Source organism: Pelobates fuscus, chromosome 9, assembly GCF_036172605.1.
Source record: "Pelobates fuscus isolate aPelFus1 chromosome 9, aPelFus1.pri, whole genome shotgun sequence".
Lineage (NCBI taxonomy): Eukaryota > Metazoa > Chordata > Amphibia > Anura > Pelobatidae > Pelobates > Pelobates fuscus.
In genome coordinates, this window is record NC_086325.1 from 153,847,769 (window position 1) to 153,871,246 (window position 23,478).

Consider the following 23,478-nt stretch of genomic DNA (forward strand, 5'->3'; position numbering starts at 1 on the left):
ACGAGTCGACCATTGCGCAAAGTGCAGCCAAATCGCAATGCAGACAAAATTTGAATGTATACGTATACTATTTAGCACATTGCGCAAATTGACCCTGCAATGAGTGGCATGGTATAATTAGACAACTTTGATCTTTTTTTAATACCACTACAGTTTTAATAGACCTCTGTTATAGCAATGGTAAAACCAAACTGTAAATGATAAACCTTCTATTCAGTAATGTTTGCCTTATTTTTGCCTCGCAAGATATTTGATAAAGTAACGCCCCTCTGCTGCTTGCCAGTTCCCCTCACCCCCCTTCTTTTTGGCAAGATCAAATTTAAATTAATCTGGCATCACTTGCAGGACATTTCCAGTTTGCGCATTCAAACTCATCGTGAGTAGAACTAAACTTCTGTCCACTCCAAAAATGCGTGGAAAACTCGAGCTTGTCGAAGGAGTGCCTATCTCAGATGTAATTACCAGAGATTGGCAGCAAATTAAGAATTTTGATGCCAGACCTGAGGACATATTGATTGCTACATATCCCAAATCTGGTGAGGATTGTTTTTGCATCTAAATGAAAATGACATTTTTAACCTAAATACTATGAGAAAAAGTAATGTATTTATTATTATACTAAGATAAATAGTATTTCAAATGTATTGCTTATAGCAATACCAAATGTATACTATGGGCCTTCTTACCCTGCTGCTTATAAATAATTGTATACTACTGGCTGCATTAATGTATCTTACCCCATTGCTTGTGGATAATGTATACTGCAGGCTGCATACATTTCTCTCCCTAATACGAATGTAAAAGGTATACTGCTGGCTGCACGAATGAATCTTACCGTGTTTCTTATGGGTAATGTATACTGCAGGCTGTATTAATGTGTTACCTTGTCACTTTTGTTCTGTTTAAAATGTATTTGTGTTACTTTTTATTTAATAATTTAATTGTTCGTTGACACATACACACATCTTGACACACAGATACACACATTGCCACATACACACACACACTGGCACATACACAAACTGGCACATACGCACACTCAGATACATACACTTGGGTAAACACACTGATACATAGATACAAATACTGACACACAGATATACACACTTGCACATACACACACACTTAGATATACACACTTACACGCAGATACACACACTCAGATACACACTGACACACAGATACACACACTGGCACAAACACATACTCAAATACACACACTGGCACATACACACTGACGCACAGATACACATGCTAAAAACAGGTACACACACACTCATGCACACACACTGATGCGCACACAAAAAAAACTAATACACTCACACAGATATACACATTGACACACAGATACACACACTGGCACATACAAACACAGATACACACACTGGCACATTTACACATACTCAGATACACACTGACACACAGATGCACACACTGACACGCAAATATACACATTGACACACAAATGCATACACTGGCACATACACAAACTGAGAAAGATACACACAAACAATCTGACATACATAAACACATACATGTTAAAATGTTTGCATTTGCAGCCACCCTCCTGTTAGCTTACCTTGGTGTCCTGGATGGTGGCTTGCGTGGGGTTCTGGTCCTGGCTGAGGATGATGGGAGTGAGCATGCAGCAGCAACTCACTCTTACCTCTCCTTTGCCTCCATGCTGCTGTGTGCTGCTGCCCCTAGCCTCCTCAATCTAGGCTGTCACTTCCTCCAAGTCCGCCGATACTGCAGGGACCCGGTTCCACTTATAAAGAGCTGCGGCTCCCGACCGAACCCCTGGTTAGTGATAATGCTGATCAGGTGGCCCTAAGTACATGGGCAAATCGCAGCGGATCCCCAATTTTGTTCTTACGGAACCCCAGGGTTCCCATTTAAAGCATGGGATTTGGAGTAGCAAGACCTCCCAACTGTCTTGATTCCGGTAAGACAGTCCTGATTTTGAGGTCCTGTCCTGCTGTCCCTTGCCACACCAAAGAACTATTCCCAGAAAACACAGAGTAAGTGCATCATTAGGCAAATTCGTGCTGTGCTAAGGGCATCAGGACCACGCAGAGACCACTGTTACAGCACTCGGTGCAAGGTCCGCCATTAATGCTGCAGGTCAGCATGATTGGCATGCAGCCTGTAGTGCAGTCATACCAGCGTGTCATGCCAATTCTTTGAGTTGATTTGTCCTCTGCCCATGTTGGTCCACCTTTGTTTTTGGCACCACTGATGCAGGTCATGCCACTGACTGGTACAGTTGTGAATGTAATGGCATCGGCTGTAAGTAAGGCTTATTTCTTCAGATTATTTACAACCATTGATAAATAGGCAATTTTACTATTTTTTTTAAATCTTTTACAAAAATCTATTATAAATTAATGAATCTATTATAAATTAAAAATAAAATTGTTCGAATTTACAGAATTCTATTTGAAAATCACACGCAAGAGTATGTTTTGTTTCTCATTTTGTCTTTTTTGTTTGCCAGTCTTTTAGTGGTGTAATTGTTAAAGACCTTCTCACTAAATATTTTTTTAGAGTTAACTAAACACTGTCCTTAGGGAGGAGTATTCACTAATTTGAGAATAGTTGGGAGCTCAAAATTAATTCATGGCACTGTGATAATGTGGCTCACCTATTCATGTATAGTGCCATCCAATCCGCAGTGTACATACATCCCTTCTCATAGCTAGATAGTACTGAGGTAGGTACTTTCTAAAGCAGGTTAAGGCAACCTTGGGCACTCCAATGCTGTGGACGACATCTCCCTTGGTGCTTTGCCAGCAATATGGCAATAAGAATTATGGGTGACGCAGTACACAACATCTGGAGTGCCGAAGGTTGCCCATGATTGTTCTAAAAGCTACATTTAATCTAATACATGCTTTAGCATGTATAAGCTGACCAAGGTGGTAGCTAAATTTGACCGAAGATGGCAGCTAAAGTTGACCTAACCTGGAATCTTAAGTTGACCTGACGGTAGAAAAAAGCCAAATGTTCGTAAAGATTTAGATAGGAGCCGCACTCAATCCCAGCGAGTGCTCGGCGCACTGGAACAGGACCAGCAATCCCAAAACGATAAGGCAACTAAAAGAAAACCTCCAGGCACTCAGGGTGTTCAAGCCGTAGGCAGATTTAATGGTACAAAAAAGAACAGCAATGTTTCACCTGCCGAGAGGTCTTTGTCAATGTTCGTAAAGAGGCACACTATTAGTTGTAACCGTTCTGTACCTGGGTGTGCGCATTAAGGCTCCTTACAGCCAGGAGCGATGGGTTTGCTAGAAGCTCTTGTGGCCTAAACCTGTCACCCACAGAACCTTGTAGATTTGGGCCTTGAAATTAATTTAAATATATCAGTGTATTTGAAAACAATTATCACTGTTTAATCAGGAACCACTTGGATGCAAGAAATTGTGGATCTAATACTGAACAATGGAGATGAGGCCATATGCAGACGAGGTGCCATTTTTGAGAGAGTTCCATTTATTGAATTAATGGGTGCAATGAAGCCAGGTAAGTGTTTATTGACCTATGTTTCTTTGCCTTACAAGATGGTTACATTTTGTGTCACCATTCACTATGCACACTCACACGGTCGGCATGCACTGTACACACAGACACTTCATGCACTATACAGACAGACACTACATGCACTATACACACAAACACTGCATCCTCTACACACAGACACTGCATCCACTATACACACAGAAACTGACTGCTATTACCGGTATATTACAGTCAAAAAAGTTTTTTGTTTTTTTTTAAATGCAAGCTATTGTGACACCAGATATGAGTGGTGGCACTGGGACCACCTTAAAAATATTGGATATCGCTAAAAATCATGATCATTATATACTTTCTCTACAAACCTCTAAAACAAACCACTTCATCCCACCTAGAACTAGTGCCCAGTTAAAATACTTGACTCTTACTTACCCACACTCAGTCATGCCACACATATTTCACCACTACTCTCACTGAATCCCTCTGACTATGGCTAAATTCATCTTCTACATCAGAACACTACTCCTAAGATTGGGTTGTATCCATGTCTCGGGTCTTTCATTTAGAATAGGGGCAGCTTCGGTCTCCTTCAACACTGACACTCCAGTGCATATTATTAAAAGATTGGGCAGATGGAAATCCTCAGTCTACAACCAATATATTCCTCATCCCGAGAAAGAAATGAGGAAAGCTTTTAAAAGTTTGGCTTTGTAAATTTGATGCAATAAGTGTGTTTTTCTTTAATACCTTTTCACCCTCTTTGCATGAACCCGATTTACATATATTACTAATATGTTTCTGAACATATATATTATATTATTCACTCACTCACTCACTCTCTGGGCCGGCCTAAGACATCATGCTGCCTAGGTCCAACGATAAATGACTATGGGGGATAATGTATAATAAACACAGGTTACTGGCTATGGGATGGATAATGTATAATAAACACAGGTTACTGGTTGTGGGGGATAATGTATAATAAACACAGGTTACTGGTTGTGGGGGGATAATGTATAATAAACACAGGTTACTGGCTATGGGGGGGATAATGTATAATAAACACAGGTTACTGGCTATGGGGGAGATAATGTATAATAAACACAGGTTACTGGCTATGGAGGATAATGTATAATAAACACAAACACAAAAAAAAATAAAAAATAAAAAAATGAATGCAACTTCAGAATTAATCTAAATTGTATTCTGTCTAGGAGGTGGGAGGTCTGGGAGGGAGGGTCTGCTGTTGATTGGCTGGAATGTGTCTGCTGACTGTGAGGTACAGGGTCAAAGTTTACTCAATGGTAACGAATAGGGGGCAGACCGTACATCGCATATGTTCGCCGTCCGTGGCGAACGCGAACACGCTGTGTTCGCCAGGAACTGTTCGCCAGCGAACCATTCGGGACATCACTACAAGCCAATAGTCTGGAATGTAACAAGTAAACTCTCCAATACTGGTCCTCTACTTGAATTTCACCTGGCATGTAAAAATCTCCATCCCCTTCTCCTTAGTGTCACCATCAGCTTCTCACCTTCTCTCCTTCAATCCAGTGTCACCATCGCCCTCTCATTCCAGCATCTTCATCTCCTCTTCACCGCAGTGTCACCATAAACCTCCCCCAAACCATTTCATATTTCCCAATAATACAACACAGTTACTAGTACATTTGTCTTGCAGCTATAAACATTGTTAGAATGAATACTTATTTTATTTCTAATTATGTGAATGCATTTATAAGAAACATGCCTACTCACCTTTCCTGAATTATATGCCTGCTTCGTTTTCCTCTTTTTATTGTATAAGATTTGGAAGCGATTAATGCAATGCCTTCACCACGAGCCCTAAAGACCCACCTGCCCGTACAACTTGTGCCAGACTCATTTTGGAAACACAACTGCAAGGTATGCTGTAATTTTTGCTTTAGGATATGGGTTCTTGTTGACCTTAACATTGGATCTTTTTATCTTCCAGTGTTGTCAACATCAACCAGACAGAAAATGATGATTTTGGTTAAATTAACACTCCGAAAACAATCATTACTATAGTTAGCTGTAGTGCAATGAGTTCCTCAAAGCCATTTTTGAAAAGTTTGACTTCTTACCTGGGTCCACTGGGTGCTGATCCCCACTATTCTAAAATTGGTGACATTTTCTGAAATGGGTATTTTTGCAAAATAATTACAGAAGCTAGGTAAAGAAAAGCCAACGCGTTTTAGGCCACTATGAGAGCGATATAATGACTATGAATGGTTTACAGACCAAAATAGACAAGAAAACATTTTTCTTAACACTTTCATAAATCACCATAATAATTACTATGAACAACATTAAAAAAAAAAAAAAAGTAATTTTGTGGGAAAAGTTAAAAATATAGAGGAGTCACCATAAAAACCAATGGAATATTGCTGCAGACTATTTAGCGATTGCCACTTGCTATCTGCTATATTTACACATATTGGGGGGAGATTTATTAAAGGGTCATTATCTGAAAAGAGCAAATTACTAAAAGTGAGACGATCGCTGTGGAAACAAGTGGAAACAGCAAACACACTCTGTAACGGATCGACGGGCACCCCGACTGGGTACCTCCGTTGAATGATGCTCCTAGCGCTTCCTGAGGACTCCAAGCACTGCAGCAGACACCATAACCACCGTAGACTCCTCCAGAGAGCAAGGCAGGAACAAGCTCTTACAAGAGCTTAGTAGTGATTTAGCAAGGGAGTATGACCAGCATAGCAATCCCTTGCAGTGATATAGCAATTCCCCCAATAAGAGACAGGACTCTAGATTGAGGGTGAAGAAGAACTGACTGTACTGGCCCTTACAGCCTCTTTTATTCACATTCTACAAACATAGTACTGCTCACAGGGTTTTGAAGAACAACCAATAAACACGTACAATACACTCAGACACTCCCACACAAAATCCTCCCCTCTGCCTGTGATACAATTACATTACACAATGGGTTAATATAATTATCACAGGCAGGAAAATACACAGTTTTAAACAATATTCATAACTTTAAAAGTATGCATCACATTCACATACATTTTCAGAATCAGCATACTCCAAATACCAACATAAGTCAAAACCATACAAATTGGTCCAGTGGGTCAAAAGTTAGATCAACGTCCTTTGTGACCAAATGAAGCAGGGCTTTTCTGCCCAAAACCAGTTTCACAGAGTCTTCTATCCTGGAGATAATTGGGATGCAATCCAATTATCTCCAAGGACAGAGGCAAAGCTCCATTAGCCACATGGTAGCAAAATACAATAAAATACTGTAACGGCACCCCCAGGCATAAAAGGGTTAAACCGCCGTTTAGTAGATCTTCCCCTTCCAGAGACACAGGCACAGCTACTGCAGAACCCCAAACTCCCGAACAGGATACCAAGTAGCACTCCAAACTCCCGAACTGGAACCTCATGAATAGCTGCTAGCAGCTGAACAGGAAAAGCACCCAAGCGGCTTACACTCCTGGCAAGCAGTCTCTAACAGTATACAGTAAATCCCCCCAAGAACGAGACAAAGCTCCGTGTTGAGGGTCAAGCAGTGAACAGACAGAGCTGTGGGTTTATTGTTCTTATATACACATTAGTACCACCCACAGGGTTTTGGAAAACAACCAATAAACACGTACAATACACTCAGACACTCCCACACAAAATCCTCCCCTCTGCCTGTGATACAATTACCTTACACAATGGGTAATGTAATTATAACAGGCAGAGAAATACAGTTTTTCCACATAACTCATAACTTTAAAAGTATGCATCACATTCACATACATTTTCAGAATCAGCATACTCCAAATACAAACATACGTCAAAATCATACAAATTGGTCCATTGGTTCAAAAGATAGATCGTAGTCCTTTGTGACCAAATGAAGCATGGCTTACAATTATCTCCAAGGACAGAGGCAAAACTCCATTGAACACATGGCAGCAAAAGACAATAAAATACATAAAAATATATAACTGCAGCCATTGCATAAAACAGGTACATTCAACATATCCCCAGATAGCTTAGATCTGAGCGCACATTATTACTGAATGGCGCTCAGATCTCATACATACAGTTCAATTGCCATGGAGCCAAAGTCTTTCACATAGTCTTTCATTATACGAATGGGCTCCATGGCATAGCTATCTGGGGTATCACTATTCAAATAGGGCAAGTAGCGAAGGACGCGGCTTTCATGTCTTTGCAGGGGAAAATCAAGCTTTTAAACATGGGGCTATAGTCCAGAGGCAACAGGCGGGCAACCAGGCTTCTCCAATGCAATGTGGCGAGATTGGTCTCGTCACAAATACATAAAAATATATAACTGTGCAGCTATTGCATAAAACAGGTACATTCGACATATCCCCAGATAGCTTAGATCTGAGCACACATTATTACTGAATGGCGTAGAATCCCATACATACAGTTCAATTGCCATGGAGCCAAAGTCTTTCACATAGTCTTTCGTTATAAGAATGGGCTCCATGGCATAGCTATCGGGGTAACACTGCTCACATAGGGAAAGTACCGAATGACCCGGCTTTCGGTTCTTTGCAGGGGAAAATCAAGCATTTCAACATGGGGCCATAGTCACAGGGCAGGAGACTGGCAATCAGTCTTCTCCAATGCCCAGTGGCGAGGCTGGTTCCACCACACACTCCACTGGTGATCACTCCACTTTTACAACTACTTTTCAGACCACAACTTTTTCACAAATCTCCCAAAATGTTTTATGTCTGAAGTGAGAACGTTGTGGGACATCAAAAGAACACAAGTTTGCCAATGATAATTGAACCACTCTTCTGATCTTCTCTTCCATTTGTAACTTTGTATATTTCCTTTCTGTTAAAGGTGATCTATGTGGCTCGAAATGCTAAGGATACGGTCACCTCATTCTATCATTTTGAACATTTGGCTCTAATCCATCCAGAACCAGGAACATTTGCGGAATATCTAGAAAGATTTATGATTGGTGATGGTAAGAAGGAGAAGAACACACAGTGATTAAGCAAATTATATATGTTTGTGGAACTACATTTCCCAATATACATTCCAGCATCATAAAAGAAAACGGTATTCACAAACATCTGTCATGTCACAATGGCCTATGATTAAGCGCCAAACATGTAAACATGTGTTCTATTTCGATAGCTTGGATTATCTAGAAACAATCCAGATGTTCCACGGGCTTCCCATTACTGCCATACAACGATCCTAGCACCCATACAGTGTCCTCGAAATGTGAGCTTTGGTAGACACATACCTTTCCATCCTTCCTCCCTCTATACCTTTTCACCTATTATACCATGTTTTGAGGTATCACATACCTCCGCTTCATACGAATCATTACACGTCTCATACCCACTTACTGTTACTCAGTCATGCAAAAATGTCTGTATTGCACTAGGTTATATTTGTTGAGCCAAGCACGGCCATGTTACTGTTAACTAGCACTGAGACCTGCGAGTCGTATTCATATGGCAGCGTATGTTGACTTGAATCATACCTGCATATATTACTCAATAAAACTTTGATTTACGTAATACAAATGTTCCAACGGTAACATAGCATTCTATTATATCAGTGGCATGTCCTGGAGCCCTGGGCAAGGCTACAAGGATAAAATCCAATTTGAGCATTCAAATTTTTTTTTCACATTTTGGTTTAATAAAAAGTAAGGGTTATGTCACTAAGATAAAAAAAAAACCAGCTGTATAAGTCTATTCAGCAGAGGATTGGAAATACACCTTTAAAGGACCACTCTAGGCACCCAGACCACTTCAGCTTAATGAAGTGGTCTGGGTGCCAGGTCCAGCTAGGGTTAACTAATTGTTTTATAAACATAGCAGTTTCAGAGAAACTGCTATGTTTATCAATTAGTTAAGCCTTCCCCCTAATTCTCTAGTGGCTGTCTCACTGACAGCCGCTAGAGGCGCTTGCGTGATTCTCACTGTGAAAATCACAGTGAGAGCACGCAAGCGTCCATAGGAAAGCATTATGAATGCTTTCCTATGTGACCGGCTGAATGCGCGCGCAGCTATTGCCGCGCGTGCGCATTCAGCCGACGGGGAGGAACGGAGGCGGAGAGGAGGAGGAGAGCTCCCCGCCCAGCGCTGGAAAAAGGTAAGTTTTTACCCCTTTCCCCTTTCCAGAGCCGGGCGGGAGTGGGTCCCTGAGGGTGGGGGCACCCTCAGGGCACTCTAGTGCCAGGAAAACGAGTATGCTTTCCTGGCACTAGAGTGGTCCTTTAAGGATTTAATGCCAACTCATCTACTAATCGTAAAGCTTTCCTGTAAAGCCAAACACTTCCAAAGATAATATTTATTTTAAAACAAGTGAACATTTAATTTGCAGCTGAAAATCAGACAACAGTCATAATGAAAAAAATTCTTTGTTATAATGAAAAGACAGGGATTACATAAGTTTTTCAGTTGCTGAAAGATAATCTTATGTGTCCATTTGAGATTCTTCTGCCCACTAGTGATGTCCTGAACGGTTCGCTGGTGAATAGTTCCTGGCGAACATAGCGTGTTCGCGTTCGCCATGGACTGCGAACATATGCGATGTTCGGTCCGCCCCTATTCGTCATCATTGAGTAAACTTTGACCCTGTACCTCACAGTCAGCAGACACATTCCAGCCAATCAGCAGCAGACCCTCCCTCCCAGACCCTCCCACCTCCTAGACAGCATACAATTTAGATTAATTCTGAAGCTGCTTTTTTTTTTGTGTGTGTTTATTATACATTATCCTCCATAGCCAGTAACCTGTGTTTATTATACATTATCCTCCCATAGCCAGTAACCTGTGTTTATTATACATTATCCCCCCATAGCCAGTAAACTGTGTTTATTATACATTATCCTCCCATAGCCAGTAACCTGTGTTTATTATACATTATCCCTCCATAGCCAGTAAACTGTGTTTATTATACATTATCCTCCCATAGCCAGTAACCTGTGTTTATTATACATTATCTCCCCCATAGCCAGTAAACTGTGTTTATTATACATTATCCCCCATAGCCAGTAACCTGTGTTTATTATACATTATCCCCCCACAACCAGTAACCTGTGTTTATTATACATTATCCCCCCACAACCAGTAACCTGTGTTTATTATACATTATCATCCCATAGCCAGTAACCTGTGTTTATTATACATTACCCCTCCATAGCCAGTAACCTGTGTTTATTATACATTATCCCCCCACAACCAGTAACCTGTGTTTATTATACATTATCATCCCATAGCCAGTAACCTGTGTTTATTATACATTATCCCTCCATAGCCAGTAAACTGTGTTTATTATACATTTCCCCCCACAACCAGTAACCTGTGTTTATTATACATTATCCCCCCACAACCAGTAACCTGTGTTTATTATACATTATCCCCCCCACAACCAGTAACCTGTGTTTATTATACATTATCCCCCCACAACCAGTAACCTGTGTTTATTATACATTATCATCCCATAGCCAGTAACCTGTGTTTATTATACATTATCCCTCCATAGCCAGTAAACTGTGTTTATTATACATTTCCCCCCCACAACCAGTAACCTGTGTTTATTATACATTATCCCCCCACAACCAGTAACCTGTGTTTATTATACATTATCCCCCCACAACCAGTAACCTGTGTTTATTATACATTATCCTCCCCATAGCCAGTAACCTGTGTTTATTATACATTATCTCCCCCGTAGCCAGTGACCTGTGTTTATTATACATTATCCTCCCATAACCAGTAACCTGTGTTTATTATACATTATCCCCCATAGCCAGTAACCTGTGTTTATTATACATTATCCTCCCATAGCCAGTAACCTGTGTTTATTATACATTATCCCCCCACAACCAGTAACCTGTGTTTATTATACATTATCCTCCCATAGCCAGTAACCTGTGTTTATTATACATTATCCTCCCCATAGCCAGTAACCTGTGTTTATTATACATTATCCTCCCCATAGCCAGTAACCTGTGTTTATTATACATTATCCCCCCATATCCAGTAACCTGTGTTTATTATACATTACCCTCCCATAGCCAGTAACCTGTGTTTATTATACATTATCCCCCCATAGCCAGTAACCTGTGTTTATTATACATTATCCCTCTCATAGCCAGTAACCTATGTTTATTATACATTATCCCCCATAGTCATTTATCGTTGGACCTAGGCAGCATGATGTCTTAGGCCGGCCCAGAGAGTGAGTGAGTGAGTGAGTGAGTGAATAATATAATATATATGTTCAGAAACATATTAGTAATATATGTAAATCGGGTTCATGCAAAGAGGGTGAAAAGGTATTAAAGAAAAACACACGTATTGCATCAAATTTACAAAGCCAAACTTTTAAAATCTTTCCTCATTTCTTTCTCGGGATGAGGAATATATCGGTTGTAGACTGAGGATTTCTATCTGCCCAATCTTTTAATAATATGCACTGGAGTGTCAGTGTTGAAGGAGACCGAAGCTGCCCCTATTCTAAATGAAAGACCCGAGACATGGATACAACACAATCTTAGGAGTAGTGTTCTGATGTAGAAGATGAATTTAGCCATAGTCAGAGGGATTCAGTGAGAGTAGTGGTGATATGTGTGTGGCATGACTGAGTGTGGGTAAGTAAGAGTCAAGTATTTTAACTGGGCACTAGTTCTAGGTGGGATAAAGTGATATAACGGATGGATGAGTAGTTTGGTTCGTTTTAGAGGTTTGTAGAGAAAGTATATAGTGATCATGATTTTTAGCGATATCCAATATTTTTAAGGTGGTCCCAGTGCCACCACTCATATCTGGTGTCACAATAGCTTGCATTTAAAAAAACAAAAAACTTTTTTTACTGTAATATAATAGCAGTCAGTTTCCTTCACACGTGTGCGTTTAAGGGCCTGCTAGGGCACAGTGTCACACCAGTGCAACTCATATCTGGTGTAACAGTATTGTACATTTAAAAAAAAATACAGGGGGCTTGTTGTCACCTTTCGGGACCCTTGGTGTTGTACGTGGCTGGGTGGAGGAAGAGACCTTCAATGACATCAGTGAGGACAAGGAACGGGACACGGCTAGCTTGGTATCCAACCTTGTGCAAATGGGGAGTTTGCGGTTGTGCAAATGGACTGTTTGCGGTTGTTTGCGGTGCGTTAAACGGGGAGTTTGGTCTGTCACTGTGAAGCGGGCGTAACCCTTACACTACCTGATCGATAAAACATCATACCTGATGTTTTAAAGCATGTTATTCCAACAATTTAGGAATGTTAGGTGATTTATGCCCTTTATGGATTAAAACCAGACTCTGCATCAACTATGTAATTTTCCATGGGAGTTTTGCCATGGATCCCCCTCCGGCATGCCACTGTCCAGGTCCCCTTGAAACAACTTTTCCATCACTATTGTGGCCAGAAAGAGTCCATGTGGGTTCTAAAATTCGCCTGCCTATTGAAGTCTATGGCGGTTCGCCCGGTTCACCCGTTCGCGAACATTTGCGGTAGTTCGCGTTTGCCATTTGCGAACGCAAAATTTTATGTTCGCGACATCACTACTGCCCACTTAAAATGCCTCTTATACTAGATTCCTTCAAATCCCTCTATTAGTATTCGCTACAGATCACACTACCTAAACCATATGCTCTCATCAGAGAACCCTTTGGCCAAATAAGATCTTAAAAGATCTCCTACCAACTCCAGAGCACTCAAGATCCATAAATACATTTCAGGACCCTCTGCCAATTCCAACCAAGGTTAATTCAGATTCTTCTACATATTTCAGAACACACTTATGAAACATTCTAGAATCCCATATAAATGTGAGATTACTTAATCAGCTTAAGAACCCACTGCCAACTTCAAACACTCAAGGTCCCTCTGTGTACTTTGCCCCTATCTGTCAAACCATGATCATCATCAAATGCCTCTCCACCCCCCAGTCCACCTCAAACCTGCTACTTTCTTTGCATGCTTCTGTGCATTCCAGCATTTTTCTATGTACTGTTTTTATGATTAATTCCTTCTCAGACTAAAACAAATAATACATGCATTTTTTACTCATGACTTCTAAAACAAATTAATGTATTTATCTTTTTCATAGTTGGCTGGGGTTCTTGGTATGACCACGTGAAAGGATTTTGGGAGCAGAAAAGCCAACGCAATATTTTATACCTGTTTTTTGAAGATCTCAAACGGGTGAGAAACATTAAGATTTCTTTTGTCAGTGACCGGCTCTAAATCAGTCCTCGTGTTATTATTATTATTATTGCCATTTATTTAGTGCCAACAGATTCTGTAGCGCTTTACAATATTATAAGAGGGGGATTTAACTATAAATAGGACAATTACAAGAAAACCTACAGGAACGATAGGTTGAAGAGGACCCTGCCAAAATGAGCTTACAGTCTATAGGAAGTGGGGTATAAAACACATTAGAACAGGAAATAGCAAACAAATAAGGTGTGAGAAAAGAGGAGAGTGTAGAGTGTTGCCCATTAGGAGAGAGCAAGAGACAGGTATGTGAGGGTAGAGGTTACTCTGGGAGGCCATCAGCTTTCCAAAAAAGATGGGTTCAAAGGCACTTCTTAGACGAATGAAGACTAGGGGAAAGTCTGATGGTGGAAGGCAGGCTATTCCTTTCAAGGGAGCCACTTGCGAGAAGTCCTGCAAGCGTGAGTTTGCCGTATACGTGCGAGCAGCAGACAGGAGAAGGCCACGAGCAGAGCGAAGAGACTGAGAAGGGGCATACCTATGGATCTGTGAAGAGATATGAGGGGCTAGAATTGGTCAATGCTTTAAAGTTAATTAGCACTTTTAATTGACTCCTATAGGATACAGGAAGCCAATGTAAGGACTGACAGAGGGGTGAGGTGTGAGAGGACTGAATAGAGAGGAAAATCAGTCTGGCGGCAGCATTCATTATAGACTGTAGCTGGGCAATACGGTTTTTGGGAAGACCAATTAGGAGAGGGTTACAATAATCCATGCGGGCAATTACTAGAGCATGGACAAGCTCCTTGGTAGCATCTTGCGTAAGAAAGGGGCGGATTCAGGCTATGTTTTTAAGATGGAATCTACAGGATTTGGCAACATACTGGATGTGAGGCTCAAAGGTGAGGCCAGAATCAAATATCAAAAAAATATTTAAATTTTATTACGTACAAAAAAGTACCAGAATGTAATTATATAAGAAAAAATGAATATAAACAAAGTAACAGAAGTAAAGGCAGATACAATAAAATAATAGTAATAAATTACCACAAAAATCCTTACAAGCCGAAACGTTGGGGGGTTTGGTGACTCGTGTTTCTGTCTAAAGTTTGTAAGGATTTTTGTGGTAATTTATTACTATTATTTTATTGTATCTGCCTTTGCTTCTGTTACTTTGTTTATATTCATTTTTTCTTATATGTTTACATTCTGGTACTTTTTTGTACGTAATAAAATGTTAATATTTTTTTGAGATTGTTATGGTGTGCATTCTGTATTCTACATTTGAATATTTAAAGCACTTGAGGGAGTGCTTATATGGTTTGCACCTGGCTGTTCTTATATTGTTTGGTCTCTCCATGTGCTGTTGTTTTGAGCCAGAATCAAATATGACACCCAGACAGTGCGCTTGCAAGGATGGACTGATGTGGATACCACTTACTTGAAGGAAGAGTGAAAGAGGAGGTTCAGTATTAGGAGGACGAAAGACAAGGAGCTCAGTTTTAGAGAGATTTAGTTTCAGAAAGCGGGAGGACATCCAGTCAGAGATAGAAGAAAGGCAAGTAGTGACATGTTGCAGGACGGCAGGGGAGAGGTCTGGGGAGCAGAGATATATCTCGGTGTCATCAGCATACAGGTGGTAGTGGAATCCAAAAGAGGTAATAAGTTTGCCAAGAGAGGCAGTATAAAGAGAAAATAAAAGGGGACCAAGGACAGTGCCTTGGGGGACTTCAACCGAGACAGGACAAAGGGAGGATGTATCAATAGAAAAGGAGACACTGAATGAGCGTTGGGAGAGATAAGAGGAAAACTACAAGAGGGCAGAGTCATAGAGACGGAGTGATTAAAGAGTTTGAAGAAGGAGAGCATGATCAACGGTGTCAAAGGCAGCAGAGAGGTCAAGAAGAATTAGTATGGAGTAGTGGCCTTTAGAATTAGCTGCGATTAGGTCATTAGTAACTTTGATAAGAGCAGTCTCTGTAGAGTGGAGGAGGCGGAAGCCAGATTGAAGAGGGTCAAGGAGAGAGTTGGAATTGAGGAAGTGAGACATAGGGGTAAAGAAAAGTCTTTCCAGAAGCTTTGAGGAAAAAAGGAGCAGGGATATGGGACGATAGTTAGAGGTAGAGGACGCGTCGAGATATGTTTTTTTTTCAGGATAGGTACTACAGTGGCATGTTTAGGGTCAGCAGGGACAATGCCAGAAGAGAGAGAGGAGTTGAAGATGTGTGTTAAGGAAGGCACAAGACAAGGGGAGAGAGATCTGATAAGGTGAGATGGGACAGGATCAAGCGGGCAAGAGGAAAGGAAAAGCGCAACCACCTCTTGTTTAGCAGCCGGGGAGAAAGTCTGAAGGGTAGGAAAGACATGATCTACGTGTGGTTGAGAAACAGAAAGGCAGGGTGGGGAGAATTATTTACTTAGCTGTTCAATCTTGTTGGTAAAGTAGCATGCAAAGCTATCGGCTGTAAGGTTAGTTTGAGAGGCAGCCACAGCAGGGCGAAGAAGAGAGTTAAAGGTGTCAAAGAGACACCTGGGATTGTGGGAGTATGAACTAATGAGAGGAAAAGTATGGGGGGGGGGGGGGGGGGTAGAGGTTTGAAAGAGCAGTGAGGCGAGAGTAGAAACCTACACCATCACCTTTACATTCAGAGTGTCTTGGGTTGTGGGTAAGTTAAAGGCCACCAAAAGAAAATTATGCAGTGGTAGCAGTGTCAGAGAGGGAGAGACATGTTTCTATTAAGGTTAGTAAGTCTAGGGAAAGAGGGATGAACAGGTCATGGACAGCAGTGGATTTGTAATATTGCAGACAGAGTGTGTTATGGGACTACTCTTATAGTCATCAACTAAAATCCTTTTCACCAGAAATGGCTGGAGATACTAATAAGCCATGGTGATTGTGACAGAACGCTGGCACTCCGACCGAGTACCTCCGCCAATCGATGCTCCTAGCGCTTGCCGAGGACTCCAGGCACTCCAACCGACACCATCAGCACTGCAGACCACACATCCAGCGATGCAGCTGTGCCAGGGTCTCACCGTCCTTCACCCACCCTGAAGCTTCCAGTGGGCAGGCCTCTCTCTGTAACAGTCACCAGGGGACTTATGGAACAGTTTACCAGGAGTTGGAGCCCAGTTGCAGCAGATGGCACAAGAAGCAGGCAAAGTCCAAAACACATAAAGAGAAAAGAATGACTACAGGGTTAGACAAAGCTAGCCCTCGGAGTCAAATGAAGGACTAAATGGGCAACAGAAAATTGGGCATAACCCAGAGCGATAAATAGTAAGGAATTCTCAAGAGTTAAAAGGTATTTGGGAGGGAGGGCGAAAGTCCAGCTTCCAAATAACACTAAACTCAAGGTGTGCCCATATCGGAGGTAGCAGTTAGAACTCCCCTGGTAAAAGGAGAAGAAAAAAAAAAATCTTTAATTAGACATAAATAGAGTAATTGTGCAGAGAGTGTATGCAATACACTGGGTTGGAGTCTCAAAGTGAGGTATAGCTTGTTGGGGTATATTATATATATAGGCAGGAGGCTTAGTAAGGTATAAGTATTACTGTGGAGGTACGCTGTAAAAATGATAGGACCGTACGTCCGCCTGAGGGTTTAGCTTCTCGGTGGAACATACAGAGGAGAAGTGCTTACATAGAAAATTCAGAGCTGCTGTTCTAGAAGAAGTACACAGCTAACCGAGTTTTACTTGGATCTGAGTCAGAGCTTAGTCATACTTAGTAAATAAATCCTCAATTGATTGTACTAGTGAGAATGATTGGGATCTTGGTATAATAAAAGGGGTGAAGAAAGTAGTGTATCTAAGTTAAGTCTTAGTTACCCCCTTAACCCCTTTAAGACACATGACATGTGTGACATGTCATGATTCCCTTTTATTCCAGAAGTTTGGTCCTTAAGGGGTTAATGTATAGATACCCTAATATCTCAATTAGCCTAGTAGACAATTATAAAGCCCCAATCCTGAGGGCTTGAGGGGAGAGATATATGATTAAGTGTGCACCAGAGATTAGATGCATACCACTCTCTAGTCTATTACTTGCATGGCCTTAGTATCCCGATGGTTAGGGATACAATGTTGCAAAAGTAATAGGCAATAAAGTGCAGAGAGTGAATAGGTTGCTGCTGTATTGAAGATAGCTAACCTGGTAGATGGGTCCGAAAAACGGAATTCCCCTACCTCCCAAGCAGCAAAAAAACGTCACCCGGAGAGTAAATAGATTACTGCTGTATGCAAAAGCGAAAGTGAAATTCTCCTGCCTCCCAAACAGTAAAAAACGTCACCCGGAGAGTGAATAAATTACTGCTGTATGTGAAAGCGAAAAATTCCCGCCTCCCAACCAATAAAAAACGTCACCCCAAACTAACAAGCCAGAGACCCACGGTTCACCAACCCATAGTGATATAAGAAATAAAGTAAACTACAGCCTAAGTCTAACATCCTACTCAAATGGTATTGAGGTAGTAGCCTAAGCCTAGCGTCCTACTCGACGCGCGTTTCGGCGCTATGTGGCGCCTTTATCAAGAGCGGTAAACTTCTTCTAGAACAGCAGCTCTGAATTTTCTATGTAAGCACTTCTCCTCTGTATGTTCCACCGAGAAGCTAAACCCTCAGGCGGACGTACGGTCCTATCATTTTTACAGCGTACCTCCACAGTAATACTTACACCTTACTAAGCCTCCTGCCTATATATATATAATATACCCCAACAAGCTATACCTCACTTTGAGACTCCAACCCAGTGTATTGCATACACTCTCTGCACAATTACTCTATTTATGTCTAATTAAAGATTTTTTTTATTTTTTTTTCCTTTTTCCTCCTTTTACCAGGGGAGTTCTAACTGCTACCTCCGATATGGGCACACCTTGAGTTTAGTGTTATTTGGAAGCTGGACTTTCGCCCTCCCTCCCAAATACCTTTTAACTCTTGAGAATTCCTTACTAAAGTCCAAAACACAGTACAGATTAAGGCAAAATCCAAAGGCAGGGTCAGGCGAGAAGCAGAAGTCAGGGCTGGCAGCGGAGTAACAAAGTCGGTAAATCAGGCAGAGGTCAGAGTCCAGGAAATCAGTCAGTAGCAAATCAAAGATCCGGCAGGAAACACCAAACAGGCAAAATGACCAGATACTAGGTCTCAGGCAGGGCTGGCTTTTACAGCCTGCTAATTAGGTGCAGCTGACCCTAATTGGAAAAGGGCTGCTCATCCACAACATTAAAACCACCTGCCTAATATTGTGCCTCCAAAACAGCCCTGATGCGTCGAAGCATGGACTCCACAAGACCTCTGAACGTGTCCTGTGATATCCAGCAAGTCTTTAGCAGTCCTGCGCGTTGCGAGGCAGGGCCTCCATGGGTCGGTTTTGTTGTTCCAGCACATCTGACAGATGCTCAGATTGATATCTGTGGAATTTGGATGCCAAGGAAACACCTTGAACTCTTTGTCATGTTCCTCAAACCAAAACTGAACACTTTTTGCAGTGTTGCAGGGTGCATTATCCTGCTGAAAGAGACCACTGCCATAGGGGAAGTATGTACGATGTAGAGAGGCAAATACATATCCAGCAATCTCTCAGTGGATGTTGACACGTACTCCTCTTTGTCACCATTTATCTCTTTCTACGTTTCCATTTCTCCCTTACCCTCTCACTTTGTTTATTTTGTATTTTTCTTGATTTTGTGAATTTATATCAATTTACCACCCAAGTAAACTATCTTGAAATTTGAAAATATTAGAAAAAAATATATTCCAAAGAAACAAATTATATATCTCTGTGTGATCTGTGTTTCTAAAACACAATTTATTTTGCTCACCACTCCCACCCTTTTTACTTTTCTGTTATTTAGAATTTGCTTGAAGAAGTTCGCAAAGTGGCAAGATTTTTGAATAAAGATTTTTCTGAGGATGTACTGAATAAGATTGCACATTTAAGCTCTTTTAATCAGATGAAGGATAATCCCATGGCCAACAACTCCACCTTCCCAAAGGAGATCCTGAACCAGTCAGAGGGGAACTTCATGAGAAAAGGTTAGTAGAGCGGTATCATAGCACACAGAGGTTGTTCTAAATTAAAGCGACCCTTTAAGCACTTAAACTTGGTTTAGTGTTTTATGCCTTTTTATTTTTCATTTTACAGAAAGTGCAGATTTCAATAAAAATTGGAATTTTAAAAATTAACTTTGTTACACCTCCATGGCTGTCAATCAGACAACCAGTCCTGTTACTTCCTGGTTTGGTTAGCTCAGTGGAGCTAAACTCAAGAGGCAGCAATTGCCCAGAGCACCTGCCTTGCAAAGACTTTTCATTGAGCTGCATTGGGAAGTCTGTGATTGGACAGCCACAGAAAGTGTGGGCGGGGTTAGAAGGGGAGGGCTTGTAAAGGCGACAGACGAGAACTTCAGCTTTTGCAAGCTATTTTTAGATATACTCCAAATGGAAAAAAGTATTTTTGAATGCATGCAGGTTTAGAATTCACAAGATGATGGCTGGATAGGTTAAATTGACACTATAGGCTCCTAGACCACTTCATCTCATTAAAGTGGTCTGGGTGCAGTGTCCCAGTCCCCTTAAACCTGCAATATAAAAACATTGCAGTATACCAAACAGCCACTAGAGGCACTTCCTGTCTTCTCACAGAGTATAACTCCATGAAATAACGTTGGACATCCTCATGCTTTACGTCACTTTCATGTACACGGGTGGGACCTAAAGTAATAGGTACAGGGCATACTATGCATTAGGAATACCGTTTTGTATTCCTAACGATATAGTGTTCCTTTAACTATTTAATAAATAACTCGCAAAACAAGCAAAATATCATTAATATGAGAAATTATATATTCATTGCACAATTAAATATAAAATGGAAAAGCAAACTGGTGAACCATGACAGGGTTCATTTAAGGAAAAAGAAAATATACAAGTCTGCAAACAAAAACCAGGTCAATTCAGACTGGGTTTATTTCTTTTGGACAAAGTGCAGGAACAAATTGTACAATTATGTTAATATTTTGGCAAAAGTAATTCAGTTTTGAAATAGACCTCCAAACAGGGGAGTTGTGATGGACTCCGTGAATTTATAAGGGAGTGCGGGATAGTGAGGTTTCAATTGGCCATGACCCTTCGATGTTCCATTACAGCCCTGTCCTTTCACCATTGTTTAATCTTGCTAACTGGGCCAAAGACTCAATTCAGTATCACAGAATGAGCTTTAAATGTTACTTTGTGCTTCGGTTCACACTGAAGATATAGAAGATAAGTTTTATGTAATTTTGTTTATTTTATTTTTTATTTTTTGTTATGGTCGCATAGCAAATCCAGTTGAAATCTGATGATCCTGACGAGTTTGGACTCTGAAATAACTGGATCTGTGACTGTTAGCAGGCAAGCACTGCACTCATCGACCCAAAAGCAGGCCTGCCTCATGTTCTGACATTAATAGGAAATATGAGAAAGTCGCTCAGTTTTATAACATAACATACAGAAAAGTCTAAACAGTCCAGATTATTTACTAAATTGAGACTTCATAGTGAATTTCCAAACTGGGGAAAAAAATAGCTAATTCAACTTCTCTGGTTTAAAATGTAATGTAAATTCTCCCTTTAGCAAACAACCCTGCCTGCTTGTCTTAATATTTTGTAGCAGGTTTAAAATCTTTTAAAGGAACACTATAGTGTTAGGAATACAGCCTATCACTATAGTGTCTCTCTGCGCTCTGGGCAGTGTATAGGGTTATATAAACTTTTTCACTTTCCTGATTCCAGCACTAAGGTCCTTCAGCACTAGAAGGGCTCCTCCTCCGCCGGAGGGGAACTTATGCACATGTACAAAGTGCACTTAAAGGACCACTCTAGTGCCAGGAAAACATACTCGTTTTCCTGGCACTAGAGTGCCCTGAGGGTGCCCCCACCCTCAGGGACCCACTCCCGCCCGGCTCTGGAAAGGGGAAAGGGGTAAAAACTTACCTTTTTCCAGCGCTGGGCGGGGAGCTCTCCTCCTCCTCTCCGCCTCCGTTCCTCCCCGTCGGCTGAATGCGCACGCGCGGCAAGAGCTGCACGCGCATTCAGCCGGTCACATAGGAAAGCATTCATAATGCTTTCCTATGGACGCTTGCGTGCTCTCACTGTGATTTTCACAGTGAGAATCACGCAAGCGCCTCTAGCGGCTGTCAGTGAGACAGCCACTAGAGGAAATAGGGGAAGGCTTAACTAATTGATAAACATAGCAGTTTCTCTGAAACTGCTATGTTTATAAAAAAATTAGTTAACCCTAGAAGGACCTGGCACCCAGACCGCTTCATTAAGCTGAAGTGGTCTGGGTGCCTAGAGTGGTCCTTTAAGGCCTTCCCCGTCGGAAAGTATTGGCTCAATGCTTTTGGGTTTTTTCAACAAGCTGGAGGTCCTCATGCAAAGTCTGACTGCAGGAAGTGCCTCTAAAAGCAGTATTAACACTACAATGTAAACATTGCAGTTTACATTGTAGTGTCAAGGTAAAAAAGGACATTGCACCCAAACCCTTTTTAATTAGATTAAGTGGTCTGGGAGCCTAGAGTGTCCCTTTAATAGGGAAGTAAACTTTTTTTTTTTCTGGCTTCAGTCCTGAAAAATATGATTTGCTTTATTGACTTCTATTTTTACGATCTACGGTTTAGTAGAGCTGTGCAGCAAATCGATTTACCTCCTGACATCAGAGTATTAGTAAATGAGACAAGTGATCAATAATATCTATCGGATAAAGTGGGGGCAGGGACCATAAAAGATTCTCGATTAAACCATATGTAGCACTGTGGATTATTACAAACTGAATATTTTGTATGAACATATTAAAACAAATATTACAATTTAGATGTCTCTTGCACTTAGAATATATTTCTCAGAATGCACCTGGTCTCCTTTTCCTAATTTGCCGCACATTTTGTTTTCCTTGGTAGGTACGGTGGGTGATTGGAAGACTCTGTTTACCGATTCACAGAGAGAACGCTTTGAAGAAAATTATCGTAAACATATGAGCGGCAGTTCTTTGAAATTCCCACCAGCTAAATGACTGGTCGACGAGATGATCAGGAAAGATGCTGTTTGTTTTATGACCTTGATTATTTTTTTTCTCTCTATGGAACATATACCAAGATTCACAATGGCAAACGATATTCACAGTTGCCAACGCCTTTTAGAACATTCTGACGTCACTGCTAATCCCTTTTTCTGAGCCTCACAGGATGAACTTGTCTCTCATGCCGTTGAATAACCTTTATTATAAAGGGACACTAGTCACCTGAACACCTTTAGCTTAATGAAGCAGATTTGGTGTATATAACATGCCCCTGCAGTCTCACTGCTCAATCCTCTGCCATTTAGGAGTTAAATCCCTTTGTTTATGAACCATAGTCACACCTCCCTGCATGTGACTTGCACAGCCTTCCATAAACACTTCCTGTAAAGAGAGCCTTATTTAGACTTTCTTTATTGCAAGTTCTGTTTAACCCCTTAAGGACCAAACTTCTGGAATAAAAGGGAATCATGACATGTCACACATGTCATGTGTCCTTAAGGGGTTTATTAATATTTTCTTATCCCCTGCTATGTTAATAGCTTGCTAGACCCTGCAAGAGCCTCCTGTATGTGATTAAAGTTCAATTTAGAGATTGAGATACAATTATTTAACGTGAATTACATCTGTTTGAAAGTGAAACCAGTTTTTTTTTTAATGCAGGCTCTGTCAACCATAGCCAGGGGAGGTGTGGCT

General features: G+C 41.1%; 1 protein-coding gene across 1 annotated transcript; it reads left to right on the forward strand.

Moving 5' to 3' along the window:
* Positions 1-340: 340 nt before the first annotated feature.
* Positions 341-23,345, forward strand: LOC134573216 (sulfotransferase 1 family member D1-like). Its single transcript, XM_063432799.1, has 7 exons — positions 341-536; positions 3,400-3,522; positions 5,324-5,421; positions 8,377-8,503; positions 13,620-13,714; positions 19,584-19,764; positions 22,667-23,345. The coding sequence occupies exons 1-7, from the start codon at positions 410-412 to the stop codon at positions 22,777-22,779; spliced, it is 864 nt and encodes a 287-aa protein (XP_063288869.1). The 5' UTR covers positions 341-409; the 3' UTR covers positions 22,780-23,345.
* Positions 23,346-23,478: the final 133 nt, after the last annotated feature.